At 43.1% G+C, this 22,959-nt stretch overlaps 2 pseudogenes and 1 gene segment (V, D, J or C); 1 reads left to right on the forward strand and 2 right to left on the reverse strand.

Annotated features, from left to right (window-relative positions):
- Positions 1–22,959, reverse strand: part of LOC108412015 — a 380,788-nt pseudogene that overhangs the window by 187,546 nt on the left and 170,283 nt on the right.
- The window catches only part of LOC108412222, a 134,772-nt gene that overhangs the window by 105,211 nt on the left and 6,602 nt on the right, over positions 1–22,959 (reverse strand). The window contains 1 exon segment of the V gene segment in view: positions 17,130–17,133. Within this exon segment, the coding sequence occupies positions 17,130–17,133 (4 nt within the window).
- The window catches only part of LOC108413908, a 65,443-nt pseudogene that overhangs the window by 41,817 nt on the left and 667 nt on the right, over positions 1–22,959 (forward strand).

Consider the following 22,959-nt stretch of genomic DNA (forward strand, 5'->3'; position numbering starts at 1 on the left):
TTGTCTTTTGAAGAATCCAAACCCAGATCCAAACCAGGGAGCAGCCACATGTCTGAATAATTGAAGTTTATTCTTGTGCGCAGGTACCAGACACCTAGCCAGCCTGCAAAACAGTGGACTGATACAGTTTTAGATAGCAGGACAAGATGATGCCAAGATTAAGCCCAGCCTATTAATGACAAGTGACAGGTGTGACCATATTTTTGCTTTGCATAGCAGGTAAAAAGTCACCACACACTCTAAGAGTTCCCTCTGAAGTGGTGCCCTTTCCAAAGGCATTGTTTTATAGCTGGTCTAGTCCACTGAGATGCATTGGAGAGGTGATACAGCTGATCATTGCTGTTTTTTTTTACTTTCCATGTACATTGCTGTTCTTGGCCTGGAAACTTCTCACAACCCCTTATCCATTAGAGCAGTGAATCTTGCAGCAGTGCTAACTTCCTCAGTTCAGTGTCTGGGTCTGATTATTCTGACTTGATGGAGACTCTGCAGAGAAAGAGTCCTGGTGCTGGATTCCAGAGGTCAGATGAGGCCTGACATCTTACTGTGATTGTCTAATACAGCACTCAGCCTTCCTCAGTGTAACAGAGTGTTTCTGTCTTCATGAGTGTGTGAGAGACAGAATCAAAGCTGTTTATTGGTTTTATTAGTAGTAGGTTTCTAGATTGTGTGTGTGTGTGTGTGTGTGGTCTTAGTGCTGACTGTTATAAATGTATGTTTCTGTCTGATCATTTGGTTCTGTTTTGTGTTATACAGCATCAGAAGTTACATCAGACCTGCTTAGGTCTCTCTCTCTCACACACACACACACACACACACACACACCAGGGGTTATGAGGACAGGAGGAAGTCTTACAGGACAAACACACACAGTGTGTGATTCTCCATGGCAACCGTGTGTGTTTTTGTGTCTGTACTGGTCAAATCTGTGAACACAGCTGCAACACAGGGCTGAGTGCTCTCCCTCTGACATCACATCAGTGACTGCACCCCCAGTGTCCTGTCCATCCGTCTCCTCTTGTGAGGACGAGCGTCATTGGTGATGAGAGTGTGTACAGGAGGAGGAGAAGATCCTGGTGTTCTGGCAGCTTCATAAAATGGATTACGTGGCTCTAGTTTTCATTACTGAAGGATATTTAGGGTCTTTTACAGTTTGAGACACAATTTGGATGCATTCTGCCCATGTTATGTATGAAACTGGTGAGCCTAAACATGCACTTTCTGGGGTGAGGGGGTGTTAAGTGTGATTGAATATACTGCTCGTTTTACTAACGTTTGAATGACTCATGTTTTTTTTCTCTGCCTTTTAAAATCAAGTGTGAATTTGTATTAGTCTTAAAAAGTGTTGTTGAGAGAAGACACAGCCATGACAGAGACCCAAAAATCTCACACATTCTAAAGGATTTTTACCGGTAGAATAACACTATGTAAACTCTTGGGGTCAGGTGCTTGATATGTTAAGATTTTTTCTCAAAGTTAAAAGATATTACATTTGTTTTTATTGGGAACAGAAGGAGAAGGCAGCAGGCATAGTCTACTACATTTTGTTTTTTGGCAAATTATAAAAAAGTATCTAAACTTTTTTTTGGATTTTGCTCTCTTTAATAAAGAACTGTATTCTTTATATGTTATCTTGTTTAGTTTTTATTAACACCACAGGTTTTGCATTACCAATACATCTATCATGCTTTTTCTTCCGCCGTTCTCATGCCCCCTTTCTGCCCATATCTCGTCTACTGACACCTAGTGGTCCGAATTACATACTACCAATCATCACATTCCCCTTTCTTTGAAGTGGAAACTTGACAGGTATATGAACATATCACTGGTAAATAAACTTATTCAGTTACAAACTTCATGGTGCTAAATCATTAGTTAACCATTTTGACTTAATCAGATCAGCAGAACATTTAACTTGAACATTACTCAAAATATCATAAACATGCCTATTAACCAAAACCCCATTTTTTAATTTATTAAAAAGCCTTTCAGGTTTCTTTATTGTCCTCACAGATCTTCTTTTTACCAGTTCACCTGGAGTGTGTGTTTTTGTTTGAGTTTCAGTGTACATGTCTGTGTTGCAATTCTCAGAAGACTGAGAGATGGTTTCAGACTCAGCCTGTGCATTACTGAGCTCTTGGTCTGTAACAGTCTCTGGTGTTTTTAGAAGACTGCGCCGTTTCCGTCTGATGATCTGTCCTTCTTTGGTTCTCACTGTATAGGAAGCTGTTTGGCTGTCCTGTCATAGAAAGTCTTTTGTTTCATCTTCTGTAGTTTTAGCCTTTGTTCCAGCTTAGGATGTTTCTTTTGCTTTGAACAGCTTGGCAGTGTTGTCCTGAGCTTCCCTTTCATGAGTAGCTCTGCAGGAGATAGCCGGCACTCCAAAGGTGATGCTCTGTAGCTGAGTAGAGCAAGCTACGGGTCTGAGTTGCTGTCACATGCTTTCTTAAGGAGTTGCTTGAGAATGTGGACTCCTTTCTCAGCTTTACCATTGGACTGTGAATACAGAGGACTAGACGTTACATGTTTGAAGTCATATGTTTCTGCAAAGTCTTGCCACTCCTTGATGTTAAAGCATGGTCCATTATCACTCATTACTGTATGAGGAATGCCATGTCTGGTTATGACACAGTTGGATGAAATACTTGACAGTAAAGCCATTTCAGGATAATTTGAATGATAGTCAATAACGACAAGGTAGTCCTTTCCTTTAAGATGGAAGTCCACTCCTACTTTGTACCATGGTGCTGTTGGTTTATCACTTACAGTCATGGGCTCCTTACTTTGCTTATTTCTGATTTCCATTTTCTCAGTGTCCTTGTTCATTCCAGGACAGAACACAGTCTCTCTCACCCTTCTTTTGCATTTTTCAACACCAAGATGTCCCTCATGAATTCTGTGCATTATGTCTTGTCTCAATTTCTGTGGGATAGCGATCGTGTTTTGTTTCAATAATAGTCACTTCCCCACACTCAGCTCACCTTTTATGTGGTAGAACTGTGGACAGGATCTTGTAGCCCATCCATTCTGCATGTTATCAATGACACGTTGCAGTTCTGCATCTCTTGCTGTTGCTTCAGCAATCTGTATGGTCTTTGTGTCTGACACAGGGAGTGTGACAGACACCATGTCAATGTGTGTTTGAACATCGTCCTCAGTTGTGCTCACACTACATCTTGCGGGTGCTCTTGACAGTGTGTCGGCAAGGATCAGGTGTTTAGACCAGCTCAAAATCATATCTTTGCATTTTCATCATCATTCGCTGTATTCTAGGTGACATCTCATTGAGATTCTTTTTAATGATGGCAACCAGTGGGTCTGTCTCTACAGTGAAGGTGGGAAGGCCATATATGTAGCTGTGGAACTTTTCTAGTCCAAAGACTAATCCTAAGCATTCTTTTTCTATTTGACCATACCTGCATTCAGTCTCTGTCATGGACCTGGATGCATATGCTACTGGTTTCCAATGCTCACCTTCAGCCTGTAGAAGCACTCCACCAATTCCGTTCTTAGATGCATCTGTAGACACTTTAATTCTCTTTGTTGGACCAAAGAATGTCAATACAGGTGCAGTGGTTAGTGTGCTTTTGAGCATTTGTCACTGATTTTCACAATTGGATGTCCACTTAAAGTCACTGTCCTTGTGCAGGAGTTCACGAATGCACGATGTCTTCGCTGACAGCCTGAGAATGAATTTTCCTATAAAGTTTACCATTCCCATTATTTGTAGTATGCCTGCCTTGTCTGTTGGTCGAGGCATGTTGAGTATTGCATTATTTTTTTTCTTGATCAGGTTCTATTCCTTGTGCTGAGAGCTTGTCACCAAGGAAAACAATTTCCTGAACTGCAAACTGGCATTTGTTTTTGTTGAGCTTAAGTCCATTCTTTTTTATTCGTTCAAGCACTCTTTCCAGTCTCTGATTATGTTCTTGAAGTGTGGATCCCCACACAAGTATGTCATTCACATAGGCTCTTGCTCCATCTAGGCCTTCAACGATGTGTTCCATTGCTCTATGGAATACTTCTGAGGCGGATATAATTCCAAATGGTAATCTCTGGAAACAGTATCTGCCAAAAGGTGTGTTAAAAGTGCAGTATTTAGTGCTGCTTTCATCCAACTTAAGTTGCCAAAACCCCTGTGATGCATCAAGTTTAGAGAAGTATTTGGCTCCTGCCATTTCACTGGTGATCTCTTCATGCTTGGGAATTTGATAATGCTCACACTTGATGTTTTCATTTAGATCTTTTGGATTCATACATATTCACAACTCTCCAGTCTTTTTCTTCACACAGACCATGGAGTTGACCTAATCAGTTGGCTCCTCAATCTTTCTTATCACACCCAGTGTGGTCATTCGTTCTAGTTCTTTCTTCAGGCCATCCCTTAATGCTACTGGAACTCTTCTAGCTGCATGCACAACTAGCTTTGAATTTTCTTTGAGCTGTATCTTGTATGTAAATGGCAGTACACCAAATCCTCTGAAGACATCGGAGAAATTTTGTACTATGGAGTCAACAGAATCAGGTGAAGCAGTCACATCAGTGTTAATTTGATACACTCTTTTTACAAACTTCAAATCTTCACAGGCTCTATCACTCTGCTTGTGCACTTGGTCTTTCACCGTGACTTTTAGCTTGCAGGTGCCTAAATTTAGGTGCCTAAACAGGTGCTCTGTCCATTATAATCTTTCAGCACAAGTGTATTTCCTTGTATTTTAGGAGTGGTGCTGTGGGAGCAACCTGCTTCTGAACACTGCCAAGACCAAGGAGATGGTAGTGGACTTTTGCAGGGTTAGGCCAAACAGCCAGTCTCTATTGAGGGGGTTGAAGTAGAGAGGGTAATGACCTACAGGTATCTTGGGCTGCAACTGGATGATAGGTTGGACTGGTCAGCCAACAAAGACATCCTGTACAGGAAGGGTCAAAGCAGGCTCTACTTCCTGAGGAGGCTGAGGTCCTTCAACATCTGTAGGAAGCTTCTGCAGATGTTCTATCAGACCATGTTTGCCAGCTGTCTTTTCTATGCTGTGGTGTGTTGGGGAGGAAGCATAAAAAACAAGATGCGACTGGTCAAGCTGGTCAGGCAAGCGGGGTCAGTGGCCGGTGAGGAACTAGACTCTGTGGTCAAGGTGGCTGAGACAAGGACACTACACAAACTGCTCTCCATTATGGAGGATGATGGCCACCCACTGCATACCATCATCATGGACAGGAGGAGCATGTTTAATGGCAGGTTGCTGTCACAGAGCTGCTCAACCCATAGATTCAGGAGATCCTTTGTCCCCAGAGCCATCAGGTTCTTCAACTCCTCCCAAGGGGACCAGCAGAGAATGGTGGAGAGAGAAGGACTGAATCTGAATCTCATGCTTATCCTGTGTTTATCTATTCATCTGGACATTTAGACAGCGTGCTGCACATATTGCACTTTCTGCATACCTCACTGCGCATCTTGCACATCTGGACATTAGACACTTTATTGGGTACAATATATGCACATATTTATTTTTTCATTCTGTGGTCATTATATGTCGTCATCTGTAAATTTTTGTACAGTCATTATTGCACTGCATCTCTCATCTCAGGTTATAGATATTATCACTGACTGTGGTATTTTTTCTATTTGTATATATACCTGTAGATAGGATCTGGTTTATTTATTCTTGTTATATGTGTACACCCATTTACGGTTATTGTATAGTGTTGTGTGTCTGCCACTGGCTGCTAAATTTCCTTCAGGATCAATAAAGTGTCTATCTATCTTTATCTATCACACCTACTTGGATCAGAAGGTGCTGCTTTACTACTGGTACCTAAAATTAATAAAGCTTTCTCATACAAAGCCCCCCCATCTCTAGAATAATCTTCCTGTCAATGTTCGGGACTCAGACTCAGCCTCAGTCTTTAAGTCTAAAAACTTACTTGTATAGTCGAGCCTTTGGTGATTAGTCTTCCCTGTCAGATCTAGACCTGCTGGAGTTTCTGCTGCTCTGTTATACTGTAAGCTGTGGTCAGTCACTCTTTATAGAACTGACTCTGTGTGTTTTTCTTTCCTTTCTATGCTGAGTTGAAAAGCTGCCCATCCTGTGCATCTGATGCTGGTGCCACTGCTTGCCAGCCTTCTGGACTGGCTTGACCACCATTGAGCTGTACAACGCTGTGCAGTCCTCACCCTCAGATGCTGCTGCTGCTAATCATAGACTAATCTAATTAACCAGTGCCCACCTGATTTTCCCACTTTGTACTTTAATACTATATACTAACAATGTTTGCTCTCCAGTGTTGACCAGATGGGTCAACCCGGATGGGTTCCCCTTCTTTTTTGTGAACAATTGTTTTATTGTTTCTTTTCCTTTTTTTTTTTCCCCAACCCTCCTGGTTCCCACCTCCCCTACTGACAGACCCCCCCCCCAAACAAATCAATATACAGTCACATATAAGAGAACATTGCTGCCATCAATCTCCAGAGTCTTGAGAGTTCACTTGTGCAAAAGAAGCAGTTTCACCTTCTCAAAGGCGTCATGCCATCTTCCCAGAGTCCTGGCCTTAGCCCCGTGTATACGAGCTGTAGAAAGTTCCATAGATATTATGTCCAATAAGGTTTGAATCCAAGCAGTTCTGTGTAGCTTACATGTAGGGTTCCAGCGTTTGGTCAGTAGAAGTTTTGCCGCGGTAAGAGCTGCAAGCAGTAGATTTCTCTGCCATAGTGACAAGTTGAGGCTTGAGATGTTGTTTAGAAAGAATAAGTCCGGAGTTAAAAGGAAGTCTTTCTCAATCAACTCTGATGTGTCAGATGTAAACTGATTCCAGAATGCTGATAGTGATGGACAGTACCAAAAATAGTGCATAAAAGTCCCTAGTTCCCCTAGGGAACATGAATCACACAGGGGAGAGCTGGTCAGGTGCATATGATATCGCTTTAAAGGAGTTAAGTATGCTCTATTTATAAATTTCCAATGAATTACTTGATGATTCGGGTTTTTAGAGGATATAAATGTTAGACCCCAGATATGTTCAGTCGGGATGTCTTGTAAATCTGTGTCTAGGTCTTTTTCCCATATTGGGATAATACCCAGAGCAGTATAAGTAGATTTTAGTAGAAAGGAATAAATGTTGGATACTGAATTCGGGGTAAGGTCACTCTGCAAAATTAGTTTACGCAAAGGGTGTATGGGTAGATTGGCGTTAACTAGAATCCCATTTGCGTGGAGTACTGATCTAATGCGTAAATACATAAAAAAAGAAGTAGCTGGTATGTTAAATTGAGATTGAAGGTCGTGAAAAGATTTTAGGCCTTCATCATTGTATAAATCACAAATTTTTTTAATGTGCTTCTGAGACCACTGCGGGCAGCATAAGGGAGCATTAGCGGAGAGAAGATTATAATTGCGGAAAAGCGGGGAATGCCGATGCCATTTAACAACTGATCCAGTCATTTTCTCGACGGCTCTCCATGTGGATATCAAATATGATATTATGGGGCCAAAGCGTAGCTTACATTGTCTAATAGATATGCCACTAAATAACAAGTCCTCAAGGGTGTGTGGTGCAACAAGCGTTTCTTCGATGGGTCGCCATGAGGTACAGAGATTTGAGTTAAACCACACTGCCAGTGGACGTAGAACAAAGGCTTGGGCGTATAGTTTAAAATTTGGTAGAGAGAGGCCTCCCTCCAGTTTACTACGCTGAAGAGTTGACTGTTTGATGCGTGGCCGTTTCCCATTCCAGATATAATGAGACAATTTAGATTTAAGTTTATCCCAGAACCCAACTGGCGGAGAAAGAGGGATCATATATGAATAAAAATTAATGCGAGGAAGGACATTCATCTTAACTGCAGAGACACGTGCATGCAGGGAATTAGGAAAATGAGACCAATTAGAGAGATCGGCGTCTATCTTAGATAAGATGCCATTAAAATTTTTCGCCGCAACGTCAGTTAAAGACGGGAAAATTTTTATTCCAAGATATTTAAAGGAGGTGACAACCGGGATAATACTAGGAAGTTTCTCAGCACTAGGGTCGAAATTAATTGGAAGAAAACAAGACTTATTCCAATTAATCTTATACCCAGAGAAAAGACTAAAATTGTCAAAGAGGGTCAATATATGAGTGATGGAGCTGTTTGGTTTATCCACATATAATAAAATATCGTCTGTATATAGGGATATGTGATGAAGCGTGTTGTTAATAATTATCGGTGAGATCAATGTCGACTGGCGGACGGCCTGTGCGAGGGGTTCAAGGGACAAAGCAAATAGTAGAGGAGAGAGGGGGCAGCCCTGACGGGTCCCTCTACTTAACTGAAATGGTTGTGAGCAAGTTCGCCCTGTTAAAATAACTGCTGTTGGATTGAAATACAGAACTTTAATCATGTCAATAAAATTCGAACCGAGCCCCATTTTTTCTAAGACCAGCCATAAATAATTCCATTCAAGCCTATCAAACGCTTTAAGAGCATCTAAGGAAAAAACTGCATGATGGGAATCTGTTTGTTCCGAGGAGTGAATAATATGTAGTAAGCGCCTAAGATTGTCTGAAGCGTTACGCGATTTAATGAAACCAGTTTGATCTTGCTGGACCAATTTAGTCATATATGTCTCTAATCGGCAAGCCAGAACTTTAGCATATAATTTTATGTCAGAGCCTATTAAGGAGAGTGGGCGATAGCTAGCACATGAAGTAGGATCTTTATCCTTCTTTAGAAGAACAGATATAACAGCCATGTTAACTTGTTGACGAAAAAAACCTTTTTCAATGGAATATAGAATCATTTCTAATAGAAGAGGGCCCAACTCAGTCCAGAAAGTTAAATAAAATTCGTTGGGGATTCCATCTAGACCGGGTGACTTGCCTTTATTCATACCTTGAAGTGCAGATTTTAATTCGTCGAGAGTTATTGGTTCAGCTAGTGAATTTGCCTCAGAGTCTGTGATGTGTGGTAGGTTAAGGGAGGAAAGAAAGGATAAGGTGGCGTCATTTTTTGAGTTTACTTCAGATGTGTATAGTTCTGAGTAGAAAGACCGGAATGTTTCATTAATATCGGCTTCGTCCGACATGATCTCACCGGATGTAGATTTAATAGCCGAAATATTGGCAAATTTCTCGTTACTACGCAATCTCAGAGCCAGTAAGTGGCTTGGCCTACTTCCATGAAAGTAATAATTTTGCCTTGATCTTTGTATAAGAAATTCTGCCTTATGTCTAAGTAACTGATTGAGTTCTTGCTTTATAACAAAAATTTCTTTTACTGTATCGTCCGAATATAGAGTCTGATTAGAGTTCTCTAGAGATGTTAACTGCGCTTCCAGATCAGATATCTTTTTAAGGCGTTGTTTATTATTCCATGAAGCATACGATATTGAATTATTTCTGATGAGACCCTTTACCGCATCCCAGAGTATACGTGGATCATCCACCGAGCCCTGATTTATTGTAATAAACTCCTTTAATTCATTTTTGAACTGTGCACAGTAATCTTTATCTTGTAATAATTTGGTATTAAAGCGCCAACGTGGTGCCCGTGGTGGCTTAGGCGTTATAACTAGTCTAAGAAAGTTACTATTATGGTCTGAAAGAGTCATAACCCAAATATCAGCCATGGGAGCTAATGGAAGAAGAGTTCTAGATATAAACATATAGTCTATTCGAGAGTATGTCCTATGCCTAGACGACAAAAATGTATATTTCTTCAGGGATGGGTTTAGAGAGCGCCAACAATCTACTAGAGAGGATGAAAATATGCACTGTCTGAGTTTATCTGCACACATCTTCTGCAAATAAGATTCATTTTCTCCGGACCGATCTAAGTTGTGCGACATAACTGCATTCATATCTGCCCCTAGCACCACCTCACAGTCTGACAAGTTCAAAAGATAAGCAGATAACGTAGAATAGAAACTTGGATCTCCAGTGGAGGGGGCATAAACAGACAAGAACGCAATCTTTCTATTAGCGACCAAAGTCTTAATGTGAGCTATTCTACCCTCAGTATCACCGCCTTTCTCCAATATAGAGATCTGTAATGTTCTACGTATCATAATCATCGCTCCCCTAGTTTTACTGCCCGCAGCAGAGTGAGAAATCACTTCATAAAATGTATTATTGCATCTGTAAACATCTTCTTCTTTTAGATGTGATTCTTGAATTAGGGCTAAATCAATCTTTTTCCGTCTCAGTAATTCTAAGCAGCTCGTACACTTATGAGCGTCGTTCAGACCGTTAACATTCCAGCTTAGGATATTTAAGTCAGTCATAGCTATCGAATATTAACTGCACCGTAAACATGACCGCTTCCCAGAAAGCACAAGTAGAACAAACTACATAATTAAACTGGAGTCTGTCAGGAACCCTCCCCCAAACCCACCCCAATAACAACAGAATCCCAAAGAAAACCCATCCCATAAAACTACTGCAGCCTGGACAGACTAATAGCCCAGGTATGCCTCCCTCCCCTTCAGCAATCCGTGGCAACCACATTGGTCTATACACATCAAGGACGCTGACCCCAGCCCTTTTGCTTTATCAGCAATTATACAAACAAGGTAGTAAAGGCATCCACTGATACAAATTGAAGATATGAAAACCGCTCTATTTTAACAAGTCACATTAACAGCGGGTGAAACATGTCGGAACAATGGGGTAACAGGAATTATACAAACCACTCGAGTTTCTACCTACTGGTCCCCGACACATGGTTAGCAAACCGAAAACAAACCCTCAGTCACAGCTACCTCTCAAATTGCGGTGTTGTGTACAGACTTAAGGGGCCTCCATATCTGAATCGATCGGTCGGAGGTGAGAGTCGAGAAGCTTGCGGGCTTCTTCTGGATCATTCAGCAATTTAACTTCTCCGTTGATTAAGACCTTCAAAGTCGCTGGATAAATGAGAAAGTTCTGAATGCCTGCCTCTCTCATCTCCCTCCGAACCGCGGTAAAGGAGCTCCGCTTCTTGGCCGTAAAAGGAGAAAAGTCAGGGAAGAAGCTAAGCGTGGATCCGCCATTGAATCTTACCGGCCCGTGCTTCCTCGCTTCGCGTAGGATCAGATCTCTATCTCCGTAGCGGAGGAGCTTGAACATGAAGATTCTCGGTTTCTGCCGGTCAGTGCTTGTCTTGCTGTATATGCGATGAGCCCGCTCGACTTATAGTTCTTTACCCGTTAGCGATGGAAACCACTGCTGTAGCGACCGCCTGATGAAGCCTACCGGGTCGTCCTTTTCGGCTCCCTCAGGTAGCCCCACTAACCGGAGATTATTGCGCCTGCTGCGGTCCTGCAGGTCCACCACCTGTTGCTCGAGACCTTCCAGTCGGCGAGCATGATCGTTGAGGGTTTTCTTCTGTACTCTCTGTTCGCCCATTAACTGGTTGAATTTCGAACACATCGAATGAACTGTGCTCATATGAGAGGAGAAGTCCGCCCTCAAAGCTGCTAACTCATTTTTCAGGATGCTCTCCAGTTTGGCTATGGTGTCCGCTGTAGGCGCCATGTTAGCTTGATCCGCGGAGTCGTTTTGTTTCGGTTTCTTCTTTGTTGGAGAGGACGTTGGAGTCAGGTTAAGCTGTTTTCGAGTGGAGGCCATGAAGGAGAGTCAGTTTTATCGTCCGAAAATAGTGCCAAAATGAATATACATGAAAATAAATCCACTAAAAAGGGCTGGGGTCGCGGAGCACCGTCAACATGCGTGCGGACCCATGAGCGCGTTGGATGGGTTCCCCTTCTGAGTGTTGATTACTCTCAAGGTTTCTTCCACTTGCTCATAGAGATTTTCCTTGCCACTGTCGCCACTGGTGATGCTCATGGGGACTCAGACTCAGATTTTCTGTAAAGCTGCTTTACATGTATAAGCGGGGGTTTTTGCCCCGCCTAGTAGGGGATAAGTTTCCAGTACCTTACCTAGGATAATCGAGAAAGTGACAGGATCTGTGTCCCCACCCCCAATAATTTTTGTCTCGTTACCTGCCTTAGCAAGTATGTTTGTGTCTACCCTGCTGCCTTAGAAAATTAACGTTAGTGCATAAGATGTGGTGAGGTGGGCTTCAGGAAATATCAATACCACGGTAGCACCCTGAAGTGTAAAACACAACCTGAACGTGCGCCAATGCGTTGTGTTAGACCCGCCCTCCCCAGATCTAGCAAGGAAGGAGAGACGCCCCCACCCCTAGGTAAGTACTTATTCAGAACAGGCGATTGTTAAAGATGAAACAATGGTGAATTTATTATCAATTATTTTCAATTAATTTTCCTTTTCAGTTCAAGTATCATTTGTTGAGTTCAGGAAAATAATAAAAGGATGTTTCAATGAGGTAATACAAAAAAAATAAACAATAAGTCTATATACCCCTTTTTTCTATTGAAAACACACAACAGTGTTATACTGAATCAACACCAAAAAACTATTCTCTTTCAACGAATGTAATAACTCAGTCTCTTACACGATAATAAAACACTCCTTCTTCTTCAGGGAACGTAAATGACTCAGTCTCTTGAACCCAGGAATGTATAATGCCCAGTTACCAATCTGTATTACTGGGACAGAGGCTAGAATATGTCTGTGATGCAGGGCACCTCACTTTAATAGAGCTGATCAGAAGAGGGCAGAGGAGCAGCTGAGCTCAGACTCACACTCACTCACTCACCCGCGCGCACGGGGAGTGGCGCAGGCAGTGACTCTCCCCTATCAGACTCTCACAGCCACTGGCGGCAGAATTCAACTCACAACAGTCCTTCTCCTGCTCGACGCGCAGCTCAGCTCCACTACACAGTCCGTCAGTGTGGAAACAGTACACGTTAAGCTGCTCACTCCATTTTCTCCCCTCCTCTGTCCAGACACACGGCTCTGCACGTCACAGAAAAGACGGGGTTCTTCCGTAATAGCAGTCTAGTTGCTCACCCCAGCTGATGACAGGTCCACAAACTTTCAGAAGACACCTTCAGTTGTGTACAGAATCCGAGTTTTTAGGATTTTAGGAGGAAAAGATGGAGCTTATTCGAGCTCAAAATGTCAGAGCCCCCTGTTTTTCTGCTCTTTCCCCTCACTCTCTCAGCTCCGCCCACACAAGGCCCTCATTGGCCAAGGACTCTACTGGCCAAAATCACACAATATTAGGAAAGTTTCAAGATAAAAGTTCCTGTATATTTCCATCCTCTACATTCCCCCCTGCTAAACCCTGCCATAACACCAGACATCTTCTAGTCTGACCTCTGAAACAAAACAAGAATATGACAGATAAATGCATATTACAATATGAAACATTAGCATAGGAATGTGAAATTTCTTAGCGCTGTGTACAGTTCAACACAAACACCTTAATCCAGGATATAGTCATTTCTGTACCGCACAGGAATTGTACCCTTGTTTCGCCTTTGTGATCGCCTTGGCTCAGAAATACCTTCACCTTCTGTGTCTGACTCATCGGTAACACTAGACTCAATTACTCTGTCATCACCTGAATTTACCTCCTCCTGTTCTTGGTTAACTGGACCTACAGCGTCTACTTCCCCATGCCCCACGATTGTGTCAGTGTTGGGTGCAAGTGTAGCAGCTGGAAGGCATATAAAATCAGGGTGTTCTGTGTCTGTGTCTATCATAGCTCGGCGTCTAGACATGTGATGTCGTAGCCCTGTTTGGAATGTGCAATGTCTGAGTTGATTCCTATGAACAACTTTAGTAGGACCTCCCTTTTCTGGGCGAATTGTGTAAACTGGCATGTCTGCATGGTTCTGCCTTACTACAATGTATGGTAGGGGTTCCCATTTATCTTGGATTTTATTCCTACCCCTGGGCGTGTGGTTGCGCAACAGTACACGGTCACCAGGTCTGACAAGTGCTCCCCATGACTTACGGTCATAGGCCCTCTTTCTTCGCCACGAGGCTTCCTGTGAAGCTGTACCTGCCACTTCAACAGCCGTCTTTAGTCTCTCATGGTGCCCTTTTACCCAGTCATCCAGGTTGTCGACATCGTTGTCGTCGAGGTCTTTTCCTCCCAACACATCCATAGGCAGCCTAGCATCTCTTGCAAACATCAAATAAAATGGAGAATAGCCTGTCGACGAATGGACACGACTATTGTAGGCCATAACCAATTCTGGGAGGTGCTCTTTCCAGTTCCTTTTCTTTTCAGGAGGCAGTGTCCTTAACATGTCATGCATGGTTCTGTTGAACCTCTCACATTGGGCATTGCCTTCTGGGTGATAAGGACTGCTACGACTCTTCCCTATACTGTATATCTTACACAGTTCTTTGATGATGTTGGCTTCAAAGCACCTTCCCTGATCAGAGTGTAGTCTAGCTGGACACCCATAGTGGACAAACCAGTGTTGTTTGTTGGGGCAGTCGTGGGCTGGAGGTTAGGGATCTGGCCCTGTGACCGGAAGGTTGCCGGTTCAATCCCCAGCGCCGACAGTCCATGACTGAGGTGTCCTTGAGCAAGACACCTAACCCCCGATTGCTCCCCGGGCGCCGTGGATGGGGCTGCCCACCGCTCCGGGCAAGTGTGCTCACTGCCCCCTAGTGTGTGTGTGGTGTTTCACTTGCATGGATGGGTTAAATGCGGAGATGGAATTTCCCCGGTTGTGGGATCAAAACAGTATCACAAATAAACAAATAAACAAATACCAGGGCTTTGGCTGTGGTGAGTGCAGTCTGATTCTTGGTTGGAACAGCTACTGTGTACCTAGTGAACATATCTGTTAGGACCAGCACATTCTCATACCCTCCTACAGACTTTTCGAGCAGGGTATAATCTACGGCGAGCACTTCCAGTGGCGCAGACACATTGGTACAAGTCATAGGAGCTCTGGTTCTGGGGAACACGTCCTTTGCTAAAGTACATCTTTTACATTCCCTTATCCAGTTTTGGACATCCTTGGTCATGGTTGTCCAATAATAGCTCCGCCTCATGAGGCCTAAAGTACTTCTCTCTCCAAAGTGGCCTCCATGCTCATGTTGGCTCTCATACACTTGTCGCTGCAATACCTCAGGGACAACCAGTTGACTGATTTCCTCTCCATCTCGTGGGTCAAGTATGGTCCTGAATAACACCCCCTTTTGGAGCTTTAGACGGTCAAATTGCCTGATGAGCTTCCGAAGTTTCGGATTCATACGCAGCTGTTCTGCTGGACTCGGCCTCGTATGGTTCAGCACAGCACAGTAAGCAGGCTCTACATTTGGGTCACTTTTCTGGTGTCCTTGGATCTCACCCCAGTTAAATCCCACTATCTTTTTCTTTACTGATGCTTGCAGTGCCACAGGTGTACTTGGCTCATCCTTTCTCTTTTCAGCTGCCGGCCAGAGACACGCGCGCACCTCCTCTGCATTCAGCCGAATGAAGTCTTTCCCTAAGTCAGCCTCTTCAGGCTCCTCTCTCGAGGGAATCCTTGACAAGACATCCGCGTTGGTGTTTTGTCGGCCCGGCTTGTAACACACTTCAAAGTTAAATTCAGCCAACTGGGCCACCCAACGCTGTTCGACCGCTCCTAGATTAGCTGTTTCCAGATATCGCAATGGATTGTGATCAGTGACCACAGTGAACTTGGAGTACATCAGATATTCCTTAAATTTTTCGGTTACTGCCCATTTGAGGGCAAGTAGCTCTAGCTTGAATGCACTGTAATTTTTGTCATTCTTTTCAGATCCTCGTAGACCTCTGCTTGCATAGGCGATCACATGTTCAGTTCCCCCTTGCTTTTGGCTTAACACGGCTCCAAGACCCAGAAGGCTGCCATCTGTAGTGAGTATAAAAGGCAGGTTGAAATCTGGATAGGCGAGGACTGGTGGGTTCATCAAGCACTGCTTTAATTTCTCAAGGGCTGCCTGGCACTCAGCACTCCATCTGAATGGCTCGGCTACTCTGCCCTTATTCCCCTTCCCAACTAGGCCATGAAGAGGTCGGGCCATCTGAGCAAACCCAGGAACAAATCTCCGGTAATAACTCATGAATCCAAGGACCTGTCTCACCTCCTTAGCACTTTTGGGCACTGGCCAAGTTTCCAACGCCTGAATTTTCTCTTTATCTACCTGGATGCCCTTTGAGGAGATGAGGTGACCCAGAAACTTCACCTCTGGTTTCAGGAGGAAACACTTACTTGGTTTTAGCTTTAGGCCATGCTGCCTCAGCCTCTTGAATACCAGTTCCAGTCGCTCACAGTGACTGTCAAAGTCCTCAGAGAAAATTATAATATCATCAAGATAAATCAGCAGAATGTCAAAGGTCATGTCACCCAGAACTACCCCCATTAGTCGTTGGAATGTGGCAGGGGCGTAAAACAACCCAAATGGTGTTTTTGTGCATTGTGACTGCTGTCTTCTCCCTGTCTTTCTCGCTCATGGCCACTTGGAAGTAACCTGCAGTCAGATCTAAAGTTGAAAACAGCTGTGCCCCACCCAAAGCATCTAAGGAGTCTTCCACCCTGGGGAGTGGGTAAGCATCTTTACAGGTCACTTGGTTTAATCTGCGGTAATCACAGCAGAAGCGCACACTGCCGTCTTTCTTGATAACAATTACAGCAGGCGAAGTCCATGGGCTACAGCTTTCTCTGAGAATTCCTTGAGATACAAGGTCTTGCACATGTCTCTTAAACTCCTGAAATATTGGAGGTGGAACTCGACGATGCCTTTGTTTGATGGGAGGGGCATCTCCAGTGGGAATACTGTGAGTGACAGCGGTAGTATACCCAAAATCACAGTCATTCTTTGAAAAGACATCACTGTATTCTGTCAACAGATTGTTCAGCTGTTGCCATTGAGGATGGGTTAGCCCTTCCAGATTCGTCTGGACAGGAACTGCTAGCTGTTCTACACTACCCTCTTCCACTGAGGCATGAGTTTGCTGTACTGCTTTGACGTGCAGAACTCCCTCTTTCTCCTCAAATTCCACAAGCTCTTTTGTGAGAATCTCTTGTGGCTTACACACTGTGGCTAATCTAGATCGTGGCATAAGTCTCACAGCCTTCTCTGTGGAGTTCAGAACACGTACTGGAACCTTACCACTTGCAGTCTTAGCGAGTACATTGGCGACCAGGAGACCCCTAGGCATGCTTGCTTTAGGTGCAGCCTCTACTATAACTGGACATTTCACTTTTCACATTTTTCACTTACACATGTAAAGCTGTTTGCGGCCAGACAATAAATATCCACCTTCCTTCTCTTAGGGTGGTTTAAACTTAAGGTGTGTAGACGGACATACAAGTCACAAAAACAAAGGTTTCAGATCTGAAATTTTAGTGGTCTAACACTTCTGACCTGTCTTTCTGACCAAGGACACCTTGTTACCTGACACACAACACATGTTAAAGAACACAGGTAGTGTTTTGATATGGTAATATGACCCATTGCATGAAGACATAAAATCGGCAACAAAAGAAAAGGAACAAAAGAAAGAAAAGAAAAGAAAGAAGACCACATTCAGGACACATATTTGTCAATGGTCTGAACTCATTACAATGAAATGGTTGTCTCTGTCTGTTATCAAGTTATACACTACGTATTTCTAGCACTTGATAATAGAAAAAGATTTAGGTTTTAGTTCACAATAATAAGTCTAATAAAGCAAGTGGTATTGCTTACAGATTATAGAGATGTCGATAATCACACTTTGGAAACTTGGTTTCTTGTAAATTACAAGTTTAGTTAAAAGTTTGGTGAGGCCTGCAGCTGAATTCCATGCAGGGATTATAGCTGCCTGGTATGCCTTATGGAGCAAGGGAGATTGATAACCTTCCAGTGTCCAGACTCCCAAGGTAATATCTTTTTAAAATGTTAAACTTGTTGGCAACGTAATCCTGTTTTATGGCTTTTAACTCAGATGTTGTGGAGCCAAAGCTTTTAGTTTGGGTAATGTGGAGAGCTCATGTAAACAGGAGTGTCTTTGGTTAAACCAGATAGTGGTGTTTACTACACACTGCCCTCCACCTCACTGCTGCTTCCATAATCCCCCCCAATCAGGACCACCCCCTGTTTCACTGCTGTTTCCACAATCCCCTGAGCAGGACGGCCCCCTGTCTCACTGCTACTCCCATAATCCCCCCAATCAAGACCACCCCCTGTCTCACTGCTATTCCTACAATCCCCTGAGTCAGACTGCCCTCCACCTCACTGCTGCTTCCACAATCCCCCCAATCAGGACCACCCCCCTGTCTCACTGTTACTCCCATAATCCCCCCAATCAGGACCACCCCCTGTCTCACTGCTACTCCTACAATCCCCTGAGCTGTACTGCCCTCCGCCTCATTGCTACTCCCACAATCCCCTGAGTCAGACTGCCCTCCACCTCACTGCTGCTTCCACAATCCCCCCAATCAGGACCACCCCCTGTCTCACTGCTACTCCCACAATCCCCTAAACTGGACTGCCCTCCACCTCACTGCTGCTTCCACAATCCCCCAATCAGGACCACTCCCCGTCTCACTGCTGTTCCCATAATCCCCCCAATCAGGACTCATAATCCCTCCAATCAGGAAATCTCACTGCTGCTCACACAATCCCCTGAGCAGGACCACCCACCTGTAGAATAATTACAAATAATACTATTAATACACCTACTAGTGATTTTAAGAGTGTCAGTGTGTTAATTTAACTATTTCCTGCCCTCTCCACGAGGAGGCCCAGTATAATCTGTGATCATCTGTCAGGACCTGCTTTATCCAATCAATACTTTGTTATGTTAAATCCAGAGCTGCTGATTGGATTTCATAAAACCTTAATAAAACCTTCTGTGATTCGTAGAGAATATTCAGATCCAAATCTACTCCCACTGAAATGACTTGGAACACCAGACTGATGGGTAGATGCTTTGTAGATTAGGAGTTCAGGAGCTTCTCCAGGTTTTTGCAGATACCAGGAAAGCCAGCTATAAATGTTCTGGCTGGCTCTGCAGCTGAAGGTAACAGAGTCTCCTCGTGAAACAGTCTGAGATCCTGGAGTCTGAGTCAGGTTTATCTCCCCAAAGGAAAAAAGAAACACTTCAGTCTGTCAGAACATCTTTGTTTTAGTTGTAAACAGAAATCTAACATCAGTAATAAAGGGAGTTAATGCAGCTCCTCAGAACTGAAATTGAACCCCTGACATTTACCTCGAGTCCAGAGGGTGAGTGTCCAGATGAAGATGGAGACCAAAGTCATGGTTGCTGTGGGTGAAGTTTGTGGGGCAGCAGCTCTCAGTCATGAAGTGTTAAACTCACAGGGCTATAAACACTAGCAGAGCACTAAAGCATGGGCTGATCATGCAAAGTGGAGCCTCTATGGAAATAGAATCACCAAACACATCCAAAATAAACACGTCTGATTATTTAGATCTGATTAAAAAGTATCAGCTCAGTTCTGTTCATTCAGTGTTAGTCGTTCATTTATAAAGCTCATCAAGAGTTGATGAGTGTAGAAGAGCTCAGGGTGAACAGTGAGGAGTGATGGAGGTTTATGTACAATGACTTCACTGAAATGTAGCACTGTGGTTCACTTTCAGTGGAACTCACTGTGAAAAGAGACTTTTATTCTATTTAAACAGGAGATTAATTTAATCCCCTCATTATCAGCTGCAGATCATGATGATCAGCTGGTCTGAGGTCAGTGAGGTTCTCCTGGATGAAGACATTCACAGGTTTTACTGAGAGGTTTGAACTGTTTTATGACACTTCATCTGATGGTAGTTAGATTAGGAGTTAGGAAAGTTCTAGTTGTTCCACTGTGGAAAGAGGAACCAGTAAATGTTCTTCAGTGCTAGAACGCATCAGTGCTGCTGCATAGTTTCCAGTTCTTTTGAGTTCAGTCTGAGTTCTTTACTGTGATGGATGGTGATGGTCAGTGTTGTTAGAGAGGCAGTTCAGCTGGAGATTCAGTGCAATGCTGTGTGTTGATCTTGAGGGAGTTTGGCTGAATGAAGCTGAACATCTGGTGAAAGTGCTGCTCTATTCTGGGAGAAAGAGGACGACTCAGGCCTGTTCATGCAGATCTGAGTTTCACCCCACTGCTCTCTCTCTCTCTCTCTCTCTCTCTCTCTCTCTCTCTCTCTCTCTGTCTGACTGTTTACTGCTTAAAACTGCTTGTTTGTTTTCAGCTGGGTGGGCTGTGGGGGGCTGGTTTCACTTCTTCCTTTAGTGCTGCTGATGACCATCAGTGTGTCAGTCAAATTATAACCTGGTTTATTTCTACTGCACCTTTATTAAACTCAAAGCAGGTAACAGTGAAACAGAACGAGTGCAGAAACAAACAGAAAGAGCCTTTAGTGCTGATAACTGTAGGTGTCTTGGTCTTAGTGTATCAAACCTCCTTCAACTCATCAGGGGATCATTAAGCTCTGCACCAGTTCAATCAGGTGTGTTACAGTAAGAATACAGTAATATGTAGAATGTTCAGTCTCCAAGGCTGGAACTGACCACTACTGTGGGTCAGTCTTTGAGAATAAAACATGGAAACAAATAAGCCAAAAAGGTCCAAGTCAAATTTAGTAAAGCTACAGCTAAATTTGGTGAGGTTTTACAATGTGGGCACTGAAGACAGAAATAGTAATAGTAGAAGAAATTGCATAGAGAGACATTTTTAGACAACTGTTTATACTTCATGTCAGCCTAGAGGCTTCACATGTGGTAAATACTGTGATTGCAGCTATTTGCTCAGGCAGGATTAGTTATAAACATGTTACCAGAACAAGTTTCTTTCCCTGTTATAGCAAACAGTGGGCTAGTTTAAGAAGGTCCACTTCAAGAAGAACAGAACAGTTATAGACCAGAACAAAATACACACGGCATCTGACTTAAGCAAATAAACCCACTTTACCACCGCAGGAGATTTACCAGTTTATAGTTGCGCCTTTTAGCCAGTGGCTGATTGAGGAGTTACTGCATGTGACTGGATATAGAAGCCTCGTTCCTAGAGCACACATGGCAGGGGTTCTGGGTCTTATTGGCCTGGATTCAGTCTGAGTTCTTTACTGTAATGAAAGGTGATGGTCAGTGTTGTTAGAGAGGGAGTTCAGTGCAGTGCTGTGTGTTGATCTTGAGGGAGTTTGGCTGAATGAAGCTGAACATCTGGTGAAAGTGCTGCTCTATTCTGGGAGAAAGAGGACGACTCAGGCTTGTTCATGCAGATCAGTGTTCCACCCCACTGCTCTCTCTCTCTCTCTCTTTTTAGTAGGGTTTTTGTACACCTACTAAACACTGTGGGAACACATTGCTACTGATATACTGATGACTCTGACAGTAATAATCTCCTGCATCTTCAGTCTGGACGTTGAGTCAGAAGTCAGATCCAGATCCACTGCCACTGAAACGAGTTGGAACACCTGACTGTATATTTTCAACCAAATATATCAGGAGTTTAGGAGCTTCTCCAGGTTTCTGCTGATACCAGTGGAATGTTTCTTTATCATGGGACATACTCTTAATGTTCACATCAGGGCTGGTTCTACAGCTGATGGTAACTGAGTCTCCTGGAGAAACAGTTTTTACTGCAGGAGTCTGAGTCACAGTCACCTGACCACTGGATCCTGAGAAAAATACAAGAAAGGAAAAAAAATTTAATTCGATTCAAATGATAAAAATACATTGAAAACTACACAGAACATGAAATGTAACAAAATATACATCAAACAGAACAGAAGTTAATTTAAACAAAGGTGAATAATTGAGTGACCTTGAGTCCAGAGGGTGAGCGTCCAGATGAAGATGGAGACCAAAGTCATGGTTGCTGTAGGTGAAGTTTGTGGTGCAGCAGCTCTCAGTCATGAAGTGTTAAACTCACAGGACTATAAACACTAGCAGAGCACTGAAGCATGGGCTGATCATGCAAAGTGGAGCCTCTATGAAAATCATCTTTCTAACTACACGGAGTAAAGATGATCATATTTATCTGATCTTGTTTGATCAGATGTTTCTGCTCAGGGTGGAATCTGATGTTTAAAGTGCATCTTTTTATAGAGATGTGGGGAAATGAAATCTCTTCTGATTCCCACCAGAGTTTTCTGAAAGAAGACAGAATGATTTGAGGATTATATGACTTTTCACTGCCCCTGATGATCCTTAAGGCATTAATTGGAGAGGAAAAATAAAGGGGTCTCAGAGGTTTGTGGAGGTCAGTAGTGGAGACTATTGCTGGGAGCTACTTCAGCTCAGCCAGGCTTGTCCAATTCTAGAGAGATTAGAAGTGAAATATTCCCTTTACTGTCCAGCAGAGGACGCTCTCTTATTGTGCAGTTCTAACTGTCTCTGACTTTCATTTGAGGGTTTCTGCAGCTACGACTGCCACCCAGTCTGTCTGGATCAGGGCTGGAGGACTTTTTAGTGGAGGAAACAATGAAAACAGTAAGAAACTATTTCCTCTAATATTTTTAGAAGAACTTTTATCTAGAACATTTTCTACCAATTTAAAACTGTATATTTAGTCTTTAGGAAGTCCAGTTTGTCTGTTGTGTAAATTCTAAAGAACCAAGCGAGTCCTCAGTTTAGATATTTTACTTCTTACAAAATAGTCCTTGTTGGGAATAAAAGGAAGAACGTGTGCAGATCTACAGTGTGTAGTTTATTCCATTATTAGATGATTGTAGAACCCATTAATATTGTATTATAGGTCAGAAATAGTGCGAGTAAAGGCTGAAGAGAGTGGCGTGTTTAGAGCAGGAGGTTTTTGTACAGCCAGTAAACGAGTTTGTATCACTGTGGTACACTTTTGGTGGAGGAACCAAACTGTCAGTTGGAAGTAAGTCCACTTTTCCTCCTTATTCAAAAGGAATCTTTCATTAAAATGATTATGGATCAACAGTACAGACGTACTTGATGTTCTTCTAAATCAGTTCTGATCCAAATTTGAATGTATTTCATTAGAACTTGGCTGAAGTGTGGTGAGCATGGAGCTTTAGGCTTTACCATGAGCTCCTGTTTCTGAACTGGATTTCTTTTCTTTAAAACATTAATATTTCCTAAAGGTTTCCTGTGAAGTGTTCAGTAATGACATTTCTTTAAAAAGATCAGCTGTA

This window comes from Pygocentrus nattereri, chromosome 11, assembly GCF_015220715.1.
Source record: "Pygocentrus nattereri isolate fPygNat1 chromosome 11, fPygNat1.pri, whole genome shotgun sequence".
Taxonomy (NCBI): Eukaryota; Metazoa; Chordata; class Actinopteri; order Characiformes; family Serrasalmidae; genus Pygocentrus; species Pygocentrus nattereri.